This window comes from Puma concolor, chromosome B4 (genome assembly GCF_028749965.1).
Source record: "Puma concolor isolate L17-30 chromosome B4, mPumCon1.1.hap2, whole genome shotgun sequence".
NCBI lineage: Eukaryota > Metazoa > Chordata > Mammalia > Carnivora > Felidae > Puma > Puma concolor.
In genome coordinates this window covers 11980590-11999633 of record NC_141673.1, presented here as the reverse complement: position 1 = coordinate 11999633, position 19044 = coordinate 11980590, and the positions used below count along the sequence as shown (strand labels likewise).

At 43.7% G+C, this 19044-nt stretch overlaps 1 protein-coding gene across 19 annotated transcripts in view; it reads right to left on the bottom strand.

Annotated features, from left to right (window-relative positions):
- RBFOX2 (RNA binding fox-1 homolog 2) overlaps nt 1-19044 on the bottom strand; it is a 289602-nt gene that overhangs the window by 219197 nt on the left and 51361 nt on the right. The window contains exon 1 of one of the 19 annotated variants that reach the window (XM_086712406.1): nt 2753-2849. The exons of the other annotated variants lie outside the window; for them this stretch is intronic. Coding sequence (XP_086568532.1) covers nt 2753-2794 — 42 coding nt within the window. The 5' untranslated portion in view covers nt 2795-2849. Of the gene's footprint in view, nt 1-2752; nt 2850-19044 lie in introns of those variants that run through there. 19 annotated transcript variants of the gene reach the window in all.

Below are 19044 nucleotides of genomic sequence, written 5' to 3'. Positions count from 1 at the left end.
TAATGTATTTATTGGGGGGGAGGGTAGTGAGAGAGGGAAGAAAGAGAGAGAGCAGGGGCAGGGAAGGGGCAGAGAGATAGGGAGAGAGGGAGAGAGGGAGAGAGGGAGGGAGGGAGAGAGACAGAGAGAGAGACAGAGAGAGAGAGAGAATCCCAAGCAGGTTTCACACTCAGCACAGAGTCCAACGCAGGGCTTGATCTCACGACAGCAAGATCATGACCTGAGCCAAAATCAAGAGTCAGATGTTTAACCTACTGAGCCCCTCCAGACAGCCCTACAGGGCATTTTTTTTTTTTTAAGCACAAATGTTACTGTTTTAAACATAAGGTCAACTATTAAGAATTCATCAAAGAGCTGCCTCTATCAGATCTCATCATACCTTGATTCCTGCACCAGCTCAACTACTCAGAGGACCTCCTATAGCTCTTCTTCCGGCCCTCTTGGGTAACAGTCTCCATTAAGTAAAACGTATTTTGTAGAACAAAGTAGGAAAGAAAACTATCCCTACGGTTTTCTGTCATACAACTCGATGCCTGAGATAGCTGGGAGGACAAGAGAGGACGGAATTAGGTCACAACTGGTGGCCCTTTCCGAGGGACAGAACTACCACACAGATCATCACTGGAAGGTTGAGGGGGGGCGGGGGCAAGGCACTAACACACGCAGGCACCGTAATGTGCTAGATACTCTCTACACAGTATTTCGTGGTCTAGGGATGATTCCGTTACCGGGTGAAGAGGCTGAGACGTACAGAGGTTAAATGACTGGACCAAGGCCAAACAGCTAGTAAATGGTAGGGCCAGAGCCACAGTTCTAACTCTGCTCTTCCCTTGTATGGTACGCGGTGACTCAGCCCAGAAAAGCATTCATCCCTAGGCTGAGCAGTAGGGGAGGTAAAGTGCACGCTCATCTACACAGCAGCCTGGCTAGACTGCTTCTCTTCCACCAATGGGAATAACTGAGAGAGAATTCACCTTTAAAATGCAGTAATCGCCCAATTACTCCCATTGGGAGAAGTCGTGTTTCTTAAATTTTAATGCGCATACAGGTCACTGTCGGATTATCTGGTTAAAAATGCAGATTCTGATGCAGTGGGGCTGGGGTGGCGCCTGAAAGTCTGCATTTCTAACAAGCTCCGGGGAAATGATGAAGCTACTGGTCTTTGGACCACACTCAAAATAGATTACACCCAAATAGCGGTCCCCAATTCTGGCTGATCGTCAGAATCCTCTGGGAATCCTTTAAAAACTATAGATTGCTGCCGCCCCTCCCCCCACTCCTCGACATGCAGCGGTGTATGGGACCTTCTACCTCATCACTCCGTAGTTCAAAGAAATGCATACTTACGAATGACCATAACTAGAGCACGCATCGATTGAGAACGCAGCCAATAGGTCTAAGTGCTTTAAATATTAGCTTACTTACCCCTAAGCTCCACACTATCAGGTGGATACTTCTAGCACTATTATTCCCATTTATACATGAGGAAACCAACACACCACGGGACTGTCACTTGTCATTTGTCCAAGGTCAGTCGGGAAGTAGCAGAACAGGGTTTGTTCAAGGCTTGAGCCAATCTGATTCCAAAGAGTCTGTGCTCTCACACGCGCCACATAATGCTGCTTCCCACATTACCCAATGGTAACGTCACGGATTTTAACACACTCTTGAACAAATAAATCCAAATGGGTCACCTCAGAAGATGTCGCCCTAGGAAGGCTCTGCTCTCATTCCTCAGATGCTGCCATCATTCAAAACGTTGCCACCTGCTAAACTAAACAATCTAAGAGCTCTTTATCTGCAACCGAAAATACCTTCAGAACCTACATCTAGGACTTGAAATATCTTTAACTGGGATAAAAGCTTGTCATTTGCACACAGATTTGATTTTTTGACAACCCCAAATGGGGAAAAGCCAGTTGTGAAGAAACCTCATCTGAGCAACTAGGTTATTTTTTTAAATAAAAAATTCGGTGTTAGGTATTGAGAATGCTCTCCTTATCTCTCATCTCTGAAGCTGATTCCAAATGAGAGTTCTTTATGTTTTGCGCAATGTCTGTATCACCAGAGCCAAAGCGACTATTTTGAAGGGCAGTACTCGTTTGGATGCACAGATTCTGTTAGAGTTGTTTAAAAAAAAAAAGAGCCTCTCGGTCATTCCAAAAGAAACACGTTTGCCCTTCACTAGCAACGCGAACGCGCAGCATATGTTCAGAATGACGGTCTTGGAGCATGCAGTTTTCCTTCCTGCTGCAAAAGCAACTGTTTTGATCCTCTTTCAATTTTTTTTTTTTTTTTACATAAGAAGTAACGTTTTATTTATACACACCCAGCCACAGAAAAATAAATACGATAATCAGGCATTAATGAAGCATTTAGCTGCATGCAGCCCCATAAAAGGCATCATACAAAGGCAACTACATATCCAAAATGTGTGCACAAACAGCCTCACATACAAGGAATAAAGGCACACACAAATACTACAGGGAAGAGAACTACAGAAAGATACCATTTCTACATCTAGATTAGCTCCTTCTTTAAACGGATACGTCCTTTTTCAACAAAGAAAATATTCTGCAAATTCAGAATGCTTTACAGATTTTTAAAAAGCAGGCATTAATGCAGATCAGCACAATTCCACACAACCAACCTCTCTGCTTGAACTGGACTCCCCACACCTTACTGAAGCCACAATTCCCCTGCACAAACTCCCACTCCACCACCCCCCACGCACACCCAACTCCCCACCAACCTCACAGGGGTTCCTGGGCTGGTCCATGGAATCTGATGACATCACTCTCTCTTCCTTCCTGGAATTCTAAACCCTGCTGCTCTCCCCTTGCACACAGCTACCATCTCCATGGCAACCTCACCTCCTCCTGCTTCCCTATTGGCTTCATGGAGCAGGATACACAAAAAGGTTTTCCGTTTTCCCCCCACCGCCCGCCCCCCCCCCCCCTCCAAAATGATGCTTTCAACAGGAACCTGAGCTAAATTTAGCTACTTGGGATTCAGAGTCCTATGACTAAGAGAATACAGAGAAACGTCCTTCTTCCTACAGTCCACTCGCCTGTCAACCCCACCCTAAAGCGGCTGCTTGACCTCCTGGCCCCCAACCCAAAAGCAAATGGCAATTCCTGCTGAGCATTCAAACAGCCAGACTGCCCCCGCACCTAAGGTTGGTACACAGAAAATTCTCACACCCGCCTCTCCTCCCAGGAGAGGGGGAAAAAAGAGAACAAAAATAAAAGTATGCACCAGTCAAAAAAACAGTTGGGACATTTCATGTACCGGGCATCAGACTGCTGCCTGCTTCCGTCCCGAGCCACGGACTGGGAACCCCGTGCGTAAAGGCAGAAATCTCTCAACTCGTACAACCAGATTCTCTTGCTGTTTGCTCAGTATTATTTCCTCCCCCGGAGGAAACACGCTAAGCCTGGAACCACAAATCCTGGGTCCAATTTTCCATCCCAGGGACTGACCTGCTAGGTAAACTGGAGCCAGTTCTCACATCCCTCATCTACAAGCAGCTCCCACACAGGGAGGTTATAAGAATTACTGACAAAATTAATGTAAAGTAGTTGGAAGTCCCTCGGCCGAAGAGAGACTGAATAAATAGAGAGTAAGCCGACATCATTAGCAGTGAAATTCCTGTGGATATTAACAGAAATTAATAAGCCCCAGAGGAAGAACACGAACTTCTAGCAAACTGTCCTTCCAGAAGCACAGATATGCCACAAAATACGCATCATTTCTTGAGCCACAGAGAGTTCCCCAAACAGCGTCTACTTCTGGTAAAGTCCAGCTATGCTCCCCTCACACGCCAGCCAATTCTGACTAGTGCTCACCGGGAGCTACCCTTACTTTTTCTCTGCTTAGTCCCTAAGTCTCATTTTGAAACCGCTGCTCATTCTCCCTAAATGACAACTACATATACGAGCCAGGGCCCCATTTTCCAGCTCAGCTGCCCCCTGCCCATTCTAGGAAAGTAATCTTTTTTCGGAGCCACATTTGACAGCTCAACACGGAATCAACCCAGTGGCTACGTCCTATATGACTCCAAAGGACAAAGCATCAATTGTAACCAAGTAGGAAAGGCTCCAAGCAGGTCAGAGCCCTGTAGTATGAAAGGGAGTCGATTAAAATAAGACACACCCGGGAAAATTATATTTTCGGTTTGCGGGGCAAAGACTCAGCTCCAGGACACCAATTCTGCAGCCAAAAAAACAGACATGAAAGGAAAATGATTTCGTAAAAGAAGTAGTCACTGACCCTAAACAGAATTTAAACAATTTGGAACATTTAGTCAAGTCAAAGTCCCAAATGCCCACTAGTTAACGCACAGGCATCCAGAATAGGCTTTACAACTGTTGTGGAAAAGGATGCAGTATTTGCTAACAAACTGAAAGCCACATTCTGGCGGAAGGAGAGGAGAAGGAACTCAGCCGCATTAGCCCATCCTGGAGCTACGTGCTCTCCTAGCTCACCTCTTACGGACTCCTAACGAGCCACCCGTGGGTGAAACCCTTCCTTATACACCTTCCTGGGGTCAGATGGCTCCAGGAGCTACGATGAGCACTCTTCTAAAAGACCTTTTTAACACTCTTCAAATCAAACAGAAGGTCAGTCACCTTACGCTACAACGGGAAGAGTGCAGCACAGTTTCCAAGATGCCCATCCAATCAATTACTGGGCTTGGTTTATGTTAAGTTATCATCAGGAAAGCCACCCACAAGGGTCCGGGCTAAGTGGGCCACTGCGGCGAACACAGCTCTATTTATTTACCTGCTCGTTTCGTTCATACTGGCGTTAGGTGCCCTTACGACGTGCCCAGGAAGTTTTATAGGGGTTGTCATTCATTCTCAAAACCGAAAATCTGCAAGTGGTATACCTTCTTATCTCACTTTGCAAATGAGGAAACTAGAGTTCCGGAGATGTCAGCGTGACCAAGATTATATAACTCATTATTTAATGTTTTAAAAAGCCAAGATTTTAACCTAGATCTGTTGGACTCCAAAGCCTGTGCTTTTTCTACTTGGCCTCCTATTTATAGACAGTTGAGGCTGGAAAGGAACATTTAAAAATCATTTCGTATCTGTGGTTTCTGATGTCATCAATAAAACGTATCATCAGTATATTGCTCGACATCAAGAGCAAAATTATACTTTTCACATATTTCTGACAGTATTAAACCCTAAGCAGGCGCTCAATACTTATTAATTTATTATTCTAATCCTATGATTCTAAACTTAAATGGCAACGATTCTACTCAGATCTTTTTAAATTAAAATTGGCTTGAGAAATTACATGCTGAAATGACAAAACTTCAGATAACATATTATAGAATTTAATTTTATAATATTTGAGATGAACAAAATCATCACTCTTCTAATGCCTACACTGGTCCAGCCATAATGTCCTAATGCCCACAGTCTCATCTGCTGGTTTTTAATCCATAAACCCTAATGCAGTCAGGATCTATACATTAGATTTATGATTTCTAAATTCTGCATATAGAACCAGAGCATTTCAAAGTATTTCTCCAGGGATTCCACTAAAATTAAATCAGCTGATTAGAGAACCACGCTAAAGAGGCCAAGGTCATGTGTCTGGTACGCATGTGAACCAGTTAGCATCTCTCTCCTCTTACCATAATATGCACCCTGTTGTAAATATACACCCCGGGTTTTACTGAGAAATTAATGCAAAGTATCACTCCTGAAAAAAAATTGTAAGGATATATCTACTGATGTCAAATATTATAACTGGCTTTTATTCTTTAGAAAGTAGCGATTGTCTTTCAGAACACATGCCCAATTGTTCATCTTTTCTTTCAATATTTACTGTGTACCTACCACATGCCAGCTCAAAAGGCTAGCATTGGAGGACAAATAAACAGAGTTAAGTGTATTATGTGACACAGCAGAGGTGTATACGGGTACAGTTAAGAGTCCACGAGACGAAATGGCTAACTCTAGAAGGTGCCATAAAGAACGAGCCCCAGGAGTTCGCTGAGGTAAATGAGGCAGGTCAGGGCCTTCCAGGAAGAGAGAGAAGAGATTTACAAAGGTATGGTCATGAGACAACAAAGCAAACTTAGGAGAACTTTCAAGTATTTTGCTAAGGCCAGGTTGAGAATTGAGAGATATGGCCGGCTGAGAGAAGGCAAGGCAACATCTTTTAGATTTTCTACCTCATCCAGGTTAGATTTTCCTAAAACACTTACTTTGAGTTAGACTTCCATGGGGGTTGCAGTGGTGGGGAGGGGGGGCAGGGGGTTGGTTTCATACCATGTGGAGAGCTCTTCTCCTTATAGTTTCCATGATAAAAATAAGGGTCAATAAAAAGCTTCTGCACAGCAGGGCACCTTGGTGCCTCATTAAGTTGAGCATCCGACTTCAGCTCAGATCACGATCTCATGTTTTGTGAGTTTGAGCCCCACATCGGGCTCGCTGGGCTCGCTGCTGTCAGCCTGTCAGCACAGAGTCTGCTTCGGATCCTCTGTCCCCCTCTCTCTGTCCCCCCTCCCTTGTGCTCTCCCAAAAATAAACAGTTTTTAAAAAAAATTTTAAAGCGTCTGCACAGCAAAGAAAATCATCAACAAAATGAAAAGGCAACCTACAGAATGGGAGAAAATATTTACAAATTGTATATCTGATGAGGGGTTAATGCAAAATATATAAAGAACTCATACAACTCAATAACCAAACAAACAATCCAATTATAAAATATGCAGAGGATGTAAACAGACATTTTTTTCAAAGACATACAGATGGCCAACAGATACATAAAAATGTGCTCAATATTGCTAACCATCAGGGAAATGCAAGTCAAAACCACAAGGATATATCACCTCACATCTGCTAGAATGACTATTATCAAAAAGATAACAAGGGTTGGTAAGGATGATGAGAAAAGGGAACCCTCACGCACTGTTGGCAGGAATCTGAATTGGTTCACCCACTATGGAAAACAGTATGGAGGTTCCTCAAAAAATTAAAAATCAAACCACCATATGATCCAGGAATTCCACTCTGGGTATTTATGCAAAGAAAACAAACACACTGATTCAAAAAGATATCTGCAGGGGCGCCTGGGTGGCTCAGTCGGTAAACGTCCGTCTGACTTCGGCTCAGGTCATGATCTCACAGTTTGTGAGTTCGAGCCCCGAGTCGGGCTCTGTGCTGAAAGCTCGGAGCCTGGAGCCTGCTTCGGATTCTGGGTCTCCCTCTCTCTCTGCCCCTCCCCTACTCACACTCGGACTCTGTCTCTCAAAAATGAATAAGTGTTTAAAAAAATTTTTAATAAAAATAAGCCCATGAAGCCCATGTTCACTGCAGCATTATTTATAATAGCCAAGACAAAGATATAATCTAAGTACCTACTGACAGATGAATGGACAAAGAAAGTGTGTATATATACAATGGAATATTATTCAGTCATAAAAAGAAGGAAATCCTGCTGTTTGTGACAACATGAATGGACCTTGAGGGCATTAAGCTAAGTGAAATAAGTTGGACAGAGAAAGACAAATTACATATAATCTCACTTACATGTGAAATCAGAAGTGGGGTGGAGGAGAAGCAAACTGTTACATACAGAGAACAGACTGGTTGCCAGAAGTGGGGTATGGGGAGTGGGCAAAATGGGTGATGGTGGTTAAAAGGCACAAACTTCCAGTTATAAAATAAATAACGCATTAGAATGTAATATACGGCATAGGGAAAATAGTTAATACTGTACTGTATATCTGAAAGTTGCTGAGAGTAGATCTGTTTGTTTTTAAGTTTATTTAAGTAAACCATACCCAATGTGGGGCTCAAATTCATGACCCCGAGACCAAGAGTCACAGGCTCCACCAACTGAGCCAGCCTGGTATCCCACTAAGAGAACAGATCTTAAAAGTTCTCACTCGGGGCACCTGAGTGGCTCAGTCGGTTGAGCGTCCGACTTCAGCTCAGGTCATGTACTCACAGTTCGTGAGTTCGAGCCCCACGTCAGGCTCTGGGCTGACAGCTCAGAGCATGGAGCCCGCTTCAGATTCTGTGTCTCCCTCTGTCTGCCCTCCGCTGCTTGCACTCTGTCTCTCGCATTGTCTCAAAAATAAATGAACATTAAAAATTTCTCACTCATCACATAAATAAATTTTCAAAAAAGGGTAGGGAGAGGGGGGTTGTTTGGGTGGCTCAGTTGGTTAAGCATCAGACCCCTGATTTCGGCTCAGGTCATGATCTCACGGTTCATGAGTTCAAGCCCCACACTGGGCTCTGCACTGATATTGCAGAGCCTGCGTGGGATTCTCTCTCCCTCTTTCTCTGCCCCTCCCACTCTCTCTCTTTCTCTCTAAAAATAAACACATAAACTTAAAAAAAAAGTTCTCACTCATAAGAAAAAAAAAGGCATAACTATATGTGGTCATGGATGTTAAATAGACTTACTGCGGTGGCCATTTCACAATATACACAGGTACTGAATCATTAGGCTGTCCACTTGAAGCTAATATTATACATCAACTATATCTCAATTATAAAAAAAAAAAAGGTCCAAATGAGGTGCATTCTTCTGAAAATGACACTTGTAGTGGCTGAGAAACCTTAATAGAGAGGTTCTTCTGTCTACAGAGCAAAATCCAAATTTGCTTCCCTATGAAGCAGTTTCCTTATTCGTCTCAGAGAACTGGTTTGAGAACTCATCAGTGCAGTGTATTCACCAATTTCCCTTTCCCACTGATGTCTGAAACTTACTGTGAATATGGGACAAGCAAGCTGAGATGAACAAAAGAATTTTCATGGCCCACACAGCAGCCCTAACATGAAACGCCTAAATGTAGGTGCACACCCACATTCTACCAGCTTTGACGGGCAAAGGATTCGCATGCATATGAGGGAAAAGCTATCTACCAGCTGCAGCAATCCCTGAACAAAAGTCGAATCTAATGTTTAAGCAAACCTTTTAGTGAAGTGACTATACATACACAGAAATGGCTAATGGGCCGTGAATTTCCTCAAAGAGAACCCACCCAGGTAACCAGCATCTAGGCAACAAACTACCACCACTCTAGAAGCCCCTCTCACGCATTTGTGAAGTCACTCCCATCAGCCCACAACAATGACTGTAATTAACACCAGAGATTTACTCTGCCTCTTTCTGAACTTTGTATAAATGGAGTCAATCACACGTCATATACTCTCTTGTGCTGGCTTCTTTCAGCCCACATTATATTTGTGAAACTGATCCATCTGTCGAGTATAGCAATGGTTCCATCCATTGTCATCACTGTAAAGCTCTCCATTGCATAAATGTATCATCATTTATTGAAAAACATTTCAGTAATATTGAAAGGCACTTGTGTTATTTCCAGCCTGAGGCTATTACTAAAAAAGCTGCTCTGTATATTCTTGTACATGTCTTTTGGTGCACATTTGTACGCATTTCTGTTGGGTATAAAACGAGTGGAATTGCCAGCTACTGGTTCAGCTTTGGCACATATCGGCAAATGCCAGTTCTCCAAAGTTGTACCAATTTACATTCCCACTAGCAGAACATGAATGTTCCTAATGCTGAACAACCTCACTAACGCTTGGAGATGTCCGCGTTTTTCATTTTAACCGTTCTGGAGTTAGTATAGTAGCATCACACTGTGGTTATTTGCTTTACTCTGATGATTAATAATACTGACTACTTTTTGGGCACTTGGATATGATCTTTCATGAAGTACCTATTCAAATCTTCTGCGCATTTTTTTTTACTGGGTTGTTCTAAGCCTGACTGATAAGATTTCTTTTATATATTGATTTGTAGGAGTTATTTATATATTCTGGATACCGGCCAGATACCTATATTGCAAATATCTTTTCCTGAATTCTGAGGTTTGCCTTTTTACTTTCTTAATGGTGTCTTTTAATGAATACGTATTCCTAACTTTAATGTAGACAAGCTATCACTTTTTCCCTTTATAGACAGTATTTATGTCCTGGTTCAAGTACAGAATATCATGAAGATATATTCTCGCAGTTTTCCTCTAGAAACTATTAATAAAGTAGTATCTGAAATGTGTATTTTTTGAAATTCCCAGGCACATCATGTACATGTATATAAACAAGGGAGGTTTTCTTTCACCAAACAGATCAACCAACTCAAACAATCTATGAATTAAGCAAGATCACACTACATTAAATTCATTAAGCCCTCCTACTGCCCAGGACTGAGTCAGGTGCTATAGGAGATAAAAATGGTATGTGAGATCCCTGTCCTAAGTGAATGACACTCAAATATAAGCTGGGAGGATTTTGACATCAGAGCTCAAAAATAATAAATCATCTTCCACCATCCTGAGCTCTCCAAGCAAATTTCTATTTCAATAAGGAACAGCAGGACAAAGGCATTACATTATTACTGCTACTGCTTCTTCAATACACACACCTAAAAACCACATCATTTACCAATTTTCCTAAGAGTACACCTAAGATCTTAATAAGACAACAGCTACGAATTCAGTATTTTATAGCCTAACTACCTAAAAGAGACAGCTGAGTCTGGAAATTATGCAATTTTTCCTGAAATAAAAAAAATCTCATCCTAGCTAGAGAAGAGTGGAGCAGAGAAGGAAAAAAATACATATGTATACACACAAATTCTCACACACCCACCCAAACATAATTTTTTTCCCTCAATGTTTTCCAAATTTCTTACGCATAATTACTTATCCTTTTCTTCCTGCTCTTGGAGAGAAAGGTTACCTTTAAAAAACAAAAAGAGGGGCACCTGGGTGGCTCAGACGGTTAAGTGTCTGACCTGGGCTCAGGTCATGACCTCGCGGTTTATGAGTTTGAGCCCCGCGCTGGGCTCTGTGCGGGACAGCTCGGAGCCTGGAGCCTGCTTCGGATTCTGTGACTCCTCTCTCTGTCCCCTCCCCCGCTTGTGCTCTGTCTCTGTCTTTCAACGAATAAACAAACATTAAAAAAAAATTTCTTTTTAAACAAAAAGAAGTAGAATAAAAAGAGTCTCAGTGAGTTAGGAATCAAATATACATGACCCCTTTATGAGAGGTAAATTTAGGAAGGTCGATTCTGGGATGAGAACTTGAAGGGGTTAAAGTAAAGAATAGTCATTAAACCAATTCAGATGAGCAGAGAGTTTTTAAACCAGAGTCATCGAGTTTTCTTTATTCTATTTTGTAACGAGCCTCAAAATAGAATTGTGCTACTCTTCTAAACATGTAGAGCAGGAGGGAAAAGAACAAGTCTGCTCATTTTAGAGGTCAAAGTAGACCAGATGCTTCACAGGCTGGGCTTCTAGGCCTTAAGCATACTTTCTGAAATAATGCAAAATCCATCAGCCGAACTTAAGGGATGACCTCAAGTTAAAATAGTTTACTACCTTGTTTACAAGATAAAAAAAAAAAATCTATGAGATTAAAATTCTTTTATCCAGAAAATTTTCAGTCATTCCTCTGACCCAAAATAATAGGCAAAGGCTTGACCAGCCAAGAACTAAGCTCTTTAACAAGAACCACAATTTCCCATGGTATTCATTCATTCAACCAACTTTTATGTTCTGTATATTTAACTATGGTCCCATAATCTAGGGACCACGTATACAGTGTGGAAGACCGACACAGTCCCTACCCTCGTGAAGTTTAGTCAAATAGCAGACAAAAACATTATACCACGTAAAAAAGTAGTTCTAAATCATGGTAAATGTCAAAGAAAATTGGGTGAATGTACTTTAGGTTAAAGAAGGCCTCCTTCAGATGATGACTTCTAACCACTGCAAAAACAACGAAAGGAGTCTTCCTGGTGATCCCAACCAAAGATGTCTGTCTGGCTGATTCACCTCTAGCAATTCCAACTCACTCTTCCAATTTCTAAGGCCGCCTCTACCTCCAATCTATCCCTGCATTCTGAATGCTGCCTCGGCTCAAGCAAATCAAGAGTTCATGGTATGGCCTCCCTGAACTAGAAACTACAACTGAGGGCCTCTCTCAGTACAGGGCTGACAGCAAAAGTGCCTCCCAAAGACAGCAAGGAGCTGCTAAGGTGGAGCGGAGGTCTCTAGAGGGCCTCCTGTCCTCTCCTTCCACCCTGCCTTTGAGGATGAGCGAAGGCATCCAAATCAGAACCTCTGCCTTTCCACCATTTCACAAGTGGCTCTTGTACAACTGCATGGGAATCTATAATTATCCCAATAAAAATTTCCATTTTAAAGAAAGCAACTTTTGGAGGCTCAAAGCCTCTCTATAAACAGGCATTATAATTAAATGGTTCACCTCCTTCCTCTCTCCGGTATCAGCTTTTATATGTCTGAGGAGAAAATCAGCACGCCTAAAAAGGGAAGTTGACAGTAAGTTTTACATGATCTTTACAAAAGCTTAACCACTACATTCCCCTTAGAAAAGAAATTCTTTTTCGGAGAAGAGTTTAGTTAGGACTTCTATGGAACTCAGAGTGTGAGAGCACATGTACCACCTTTGGATCCAGAATATAATGGGTTGAAGCCGTCTATGACACTGGCTGTGTGACACTGGGCCAGTGCAGTTTCCTCCTCTGCAAACCAGATTAAGGCCACCACACCACAAATTAAGGGAGGTAATGGAGGAGTCTGATACTTGGCAAATAATAGCCACTCAAAAGACAAACAAACACACCTTAGCTGCCTTCCCTTCCTGCCTAAAGGGGGATTTTAAAAAATAAAGTGAAGAAGGAAGACACTACTGGTTAATTGAGAACATTATTACAAGCAGCTGATGGTTAAAAACATCAGGTCATTCTCTATTAGCTTCAATGTCATATTGCTAAGGCTCACTCATAAGAAGGGTTAACTGTGTGACCTAGCTTAAGAAATCCCAATTTTAGGGGCTCCTGGGTGGCTCAGTCGGTTAAGCGTCCGACTTTGGCTCAGGTCATGACCTCACAGTTAGTTCATGGGTTCAGGCCCCGTATCAGGCTCTGTGCTGACAGCACGGAGCCTGGAGCCGGCTTCAGATTTTGTGTCTCCCTCTCTCTCTCGCCCCTCCCCTGCTCACACTCTGTCTCTCTCTCTCAAAAATAAATAAACTTCGAAAAAAAAATTTTTTTTAAATCCCAACTTTAAACACTCATCCATTATTCCCACTAACATCAGATTATCCCAGAAATTCATATTATTTCCATTTCCAAACTGTATCTCCCAGACAACCTCACTATCTAGAAACAGCATAAAGAGGCGCCTGGGCGGCTCACTCGGTTAAGCATCTGACTTCGGCTCAGGTCATGATCTCCCAGGTCATGGGTTTGAGCCCCGCACTGGGCTCTGTGCTGATGGCTCGGAGCCTGGAGCCGGCTTCAGATTCTGTGTCTCCCTCGCTCTCTGCCCTTCCCCCACTCGCTCGCGCGCTCTCTCTCTCTCTCTCTCTCTCTCTCTGTCTCAAAACTAAATAAACATTAAAAAAAAAAAGACTAGAAACAGCATAAAAATTTTTCATTGGACAATATATTCCACACATTTGTTTCGGCGGGAAAAGTGCGATCACCATACTTACACGAGGGCAAAGGGGACACTGAAAAGTACAGACAGGTCAGCAAAACAAACCTATGTGGCTGGGAACTTTATGCCTACATAGTATTTGTCCATATTCTATCTGAATAAATTCGCATTTATGCAACCACATGAATACAATAGCCAAATGGATCAGAATAAAACTACAGGGACCCAGACAAAACCCTGGGACCACATTCTGCAACCATCAGCTAGATCGAAAAGACTGAGATTCAAACACCAAGCATACCCTCAGTCTAAGAGGCATCTGTGCCAAAACAGAAGATCAAATTTAGGTATAAAATATATCCCTGGTGGAGTCTGGAAAGCCTGTAAGAACAATTCATTGTCCCTGCAGCAGAACGTCACCGAAAATCCTTTCTTACACTCAGCAGAGCACCTGCAACAGTTAAGAAGCTGGCCAAATTCAACAGCCATCAGGGCACAGAAGGCATGCTCCCTTGGCAACAAGGCTGGGCTCAGAGTGCAAAACACCTTTCTATTCCTACTGGGTTGAAAATCACTGCCAAACCCGCCCTTTAACCAGAAAGGGCCAGTGATAACTCAGTTTATAATGTGAACAAACCATCTACCTGCAGTGTTCTGAACCTTTTGGAAAGAATGCAGGATTGTGAGGAAAGAGGGGGGGAGAAAATGAACGAATGAATGAATCAATGAATCAGTGAATAGTGGCTTGGTCTTCCAAATCTGCTTCACATTCTCATATTCCCAATACCCATTTCCCGCAAATACGTCCCGGGTCCAGGAAGAATGTCTTTCAGCATCTGCCTTTAATTTGGCCCTTCTACCCTCCTCCTTCCTCCCCCCTCCTTTTCTCCTCTCCCCTCCTCCCAGCTCTTATCCCACAAGGAATAGGGAGGAACGAAACACAGGCGCGCGCGCACACGCACACACACACACACACACACACACACACACACACACACGGCTCCCTGTGAACAAATGGAGAAGAGATCAGAGAGGAAAGGAGAAGAGAATGCGGAGGTGCACCAAACAGGAGGAAAGGGCAGCTCGCACAACGGGGCACAAAGAGAAGCCAAGATGGCTGTCCCCGAGCTCCAGCAGGCAGGGCTGTTTCTGATTAGGTGAGTACAATCGCAGGGCTGCACAGGAAGCGCTCGGGGGGCCCTCTTGGTCTGCCCCATCCCAAACACACTGAAAACCTTTGTACTGTAGCAGGCCCATCTGGAATCAGTTAGGACCAAGCTCCTAGCAGGCCTTGCCTTTAAAAACATAAAATGAAATGAAAACTCCCTAAAACCACTGAGCTGAGCTTTTCCCGCCCGCAACTTTCTCATCCCTTCCCCCCAAATCACCCTTTGGAGCACATTTCTCCATCTCCAATTCGGAGGTCCCCTCAAACAAAAGAGTCATAAAGCATTCAGGGAGCTAACATCCTCCCCGGGCCCAGGAACCCCCAGAAAATTACAGCGTTCGTGCAACTGAAATACCTCTTTACACAATTCTGGGATTTTTTTTTTTTAATGTTATTTTTAGGAATTCAAAGTGGCCTACTTTTTTCTGCATTGAACGAAGCGGATCCTTTATGAAACTTTTTCGTTCTGTTCTGTCTTCTACATCATGCAAAGCATAGAAAGACAAACTCTGGGATAATTCTCCTAGGATTCAAAAGGGACAACGTTTTCCTACTCACATTCCTAAGTTAAATTGCCAATATTTGCTTCTGCAGGAATCTGATTTTCACCGAAGCTTTCTACAAAAACCAAGACTTAAGACTTCTCCAGTAGTGTGGTAAATGCCTAGAGCTAAGATCTGGGAGACCAAGAGAACAGTCTTGATGGCCATGAAGTAGCCACGTGGCTAGGAATAAATCATGTAACCTTTCTGGGTCTCTGTTTTTCACTGGCAAAACATGGGGGCGGGGGGGTAATGGCAGACTCAGTAAGATTACTCCCAGCACCACTACCCCCTCCAATTCCACACACCTAACAAAAATAAGCCTCCGTCCACAACTAGCCATCGGCTTCACCTAGGAGTCAGCACTTGAAGGCAATTTTCTTATTGCCCGCAAAGACCATACAGAAAGGTGTTGGGTGTGTGATGGCCCATGGAGAATGGGCAGAGCCTGCCAGCTAGCACACTTCTATAAGCCACATTCCCTGTGCTCCTATTGCCTGGCGACATCATAACCACAGCAGGGGGTAAAACGGCAAAGGCAAGTACCAGGCTGGTCATCTGGGCCCGGCAACCTGATATCAGAGACATATGGCACAGAGACCGGGAGAGTTCAATTCACAAATAAACCACCGAAATACAACTCTGTTCTTTGCGCTCAGAAGCGTCTTCTTTATTTAACTGATGTCAACCAATATTTATTGAATCTACCAAGAAGGCTAGATTCTCTGGGGAACTGAAAGAAAAGGAAGGAAGGAAGGAAGGAAGGAAGGAAGGAAGGAAGGAAGGAAGGAAGGAAGGAAGGATCAGAAAGTACCCTATCCTCAGGAAATGTCTCATCTATTGGAGAGACACAGAGCAGTTCAAATTTGAAGGCTGGCATTGTAAACCACCTGAATTTATCACAGGGCTCCATAAATGTTAAGTAAGTTTACATCTACAGAGCTTCGAGAAGCAGATCTACGCAAATCACCCCCAGCCTAGGCTGTCCCCGGCACAGGAGCTCTGCAAGCCACCACAACTGGCTGTACCTATGGAACAAATTCTTGACCCGAGGCTGGGTTGCAGGGATTAAGAACCAGCTGAGCAAGTAAAAGGTTTGCGACTAGAACTGTTGCCTGTCCCCAGCCTTGCCTTGGGCCACGCCCGCAGCCACAACCAGAAGGGCAGGAATTCGCTCCAGGCACATGTAAGGTTTCTGGCAAGAGGCGCACACCGTGGGGTAGCTGCCTTTATCTCAGGTCGGGTTTCCTCCATAACTAAAACTGGTCAAGCAGGGGTCTGGTTCTTAGAGGGCCTGTTGTGTCATTTCACATGTTAGAAGTGGAGAGACAAATAATCCTATAAAACTGAGCCGGCTCTGCCTAGTCTCCCATCCGGGTTAGCGCTTCTCCCGCACCACTGCATAGCGTGTCCCATGTGGGGAAGCTCCCTAAAAACATGCCCCTTCACTGAGTTACACCTCCCCCCTCCCTAAACTGGCAAGACTTCAAAGGCATTCAGAGAGAAGTAAGAGCCTCCCACATGGGGTTCCAGAAACAACCAAGCTGAACTGTAGGAGGCGCATCAGAGGCACCCAGCCCGCTCCCTGAACACTAATACATTTCAAATTCGGCCCAGAGAACTTGGCAGCTCGGCTGGCTCGCAGACCAGCTCTAAACACAACTGGACCGGGCAGGATTCTTCACGGCAAACAGCAGTGGAGGGGGCCAATCAAAACTCCTGGCCCTGCCAAAGAACTGCAGGCTTTTCCTTAAAGGGAAAATGCTTCAAGGTACGTGTTCCTGTGTGTGTGGTTGTGAGCAGAGAAAAGGAGTATTTTTGGAATTTCTACCTCCAGTTAACTTTACTCGTATCAATTCCTTTTCCCGTATTTGTCCCCCTCTACAACACCAGCCATCGCCGCGGGGCGTAACGAAAAGCAAGTCAGGACTCAACAGAAAGACGACCACAATCCGGACACTACATTTGACCAAAGGAGGCACGGGACGCCTCCTCATTTTAGGAGAGAACCCGGACTCACCCTTACAGCTGCCACTGGAGGGCAAAGTTTGGAGACTTCTCCCGAAGATTCCTTCCCTAGATCCTCGCCTTTCCCTACTGCCTTATTCCCTTTCTCTGACCCAGTCCCCCCTGTCATTCGGAACTCTGAGTCAGCCGAAATGCTCCAGCAAACTGCACGCTGATTCAAGGATTTCAAAACCAGAGAAAGCGTGGGACGGGGAGGGCTTCTCTAACAACCTGCAGCAATTCTGTTCTTCTTAAGCTTCCAATTCATCATGGAATGGTACTTTTGTAAAATGCAAGAAAAAGAATCACTAGGGGTAAAAAAAAAAAAAAAAAAAAAAGGAAATTTTAAGAAACAAAGACATACAAAATACAAGCCCAAACTTGTTATTATTAGGTTCGATACTCATAAAATTTCTCTATCAAATTGCTACAAAGTTTCTCAACGCTCACAAGCAACTTCTATACCTCTCTTGTAATGAGTGAACTGGTAAGAAACCACGTGGGAGAATGCTGGTCTACAGAGGGCACCATGATTAGTCCCAGGGCAGTGAGAACAGACCAAGCTTTGGTGCCACCCAGGCCTAGAGATGAATCCCAGCTCAATCACTTAACTAGTTATGACTCTGGACATGTTATTTAATTTCTCGGACTCTCAATAAAACAGGAATGTAGTATCACCAAACACTCTTGCAAGGTTATGGAAGGATCAGGAAAATGTAATGCCAAGGAGCCCAGCACAGTGCCTGAATCAGACTAGGTATCCAATAAAAATAACTATGTTTATCACGTTTTTCCAGAGATTTCCTTTCATCATTCTCTTTTAATCCAAAGGCAATTCCAGGGCACCTGGGTGGCTCAGTCGGTTGAGCGTCCAACTTCGGATCAGGTCACGGCCTCACGGTTCGGTTCGTGATTTCCAGCTCCGCTTCGGGCTCTGTGCTGACAGCTCAGAGCCTGGAGCCTGCTTCAGATTCTGTGTCTCCACCCCTCTCTGCCCCTCCCCTGCTCATGCTCTGTCTCTCAATAATAATAAATAAACATTAAAAAAGTGTTATTATACAAAGGCAATTCCAATTCCAGTAATTCTTAACCTTGAGAGTTAGTATTTTCATAGCGAATTATAACAGCAAAAGCCAGATCTATGATCTCTTACTCTCCTTAGTATCCTTTCCCCTTTGGTGTCAGAACCAAACATTCTTGTGCCAAAAAATGCATTCCTATTTGATTTCTAGTGTTTTCTGTTTAACTCAAAATACATTCGAATTGGAGGTATAGTCAAACTCTTTCTTACCAATCTAACCACCAATTCTGCTGTAAACCCAGTTTTGCTATATTATACTAAATATTGAGACCACACAGGACGAATGATTTTTTTTTTTTAACGTTCATTTATTTTTGAGACAGAGAGAGACAGAGCATGAACGGGGGAAGGTCAGAGAGAGAGGGAGACACGGAATCGGAAACAGGCTCCAGGCTCTGAGCCATCAGCCCAGAGCCCGACGCGGGGCTCGAACTCACAGACCGCGAGATCATGACCTAAGCTGAAGTCGGACGCTTAACCGACTGAGCCACCCAGGCGCCCCAGGAAGAATGATTATAAATTATGTAGAAGACACACATAATGACAAAACCCTGTCACCCCAGCCTGGTCTGAACTCTAGTTTCTTAGGCGCTGAGGCCCTCCTTCACAACTGTTCTTAAAAATCTTAATTTAAGTCCCAGCTCTGCCACTTCACAGTCCCCATAATCTTCAGAAAGCCACATTCCCTTGCTGAGCCTCTCTCTTCCCTGCCCAGTGAAGCTCCCCATTTGACTTTACCTAGGTTCAACTCTTCCTTCCTTTCTTTCTTTCCTTCCTTCCTT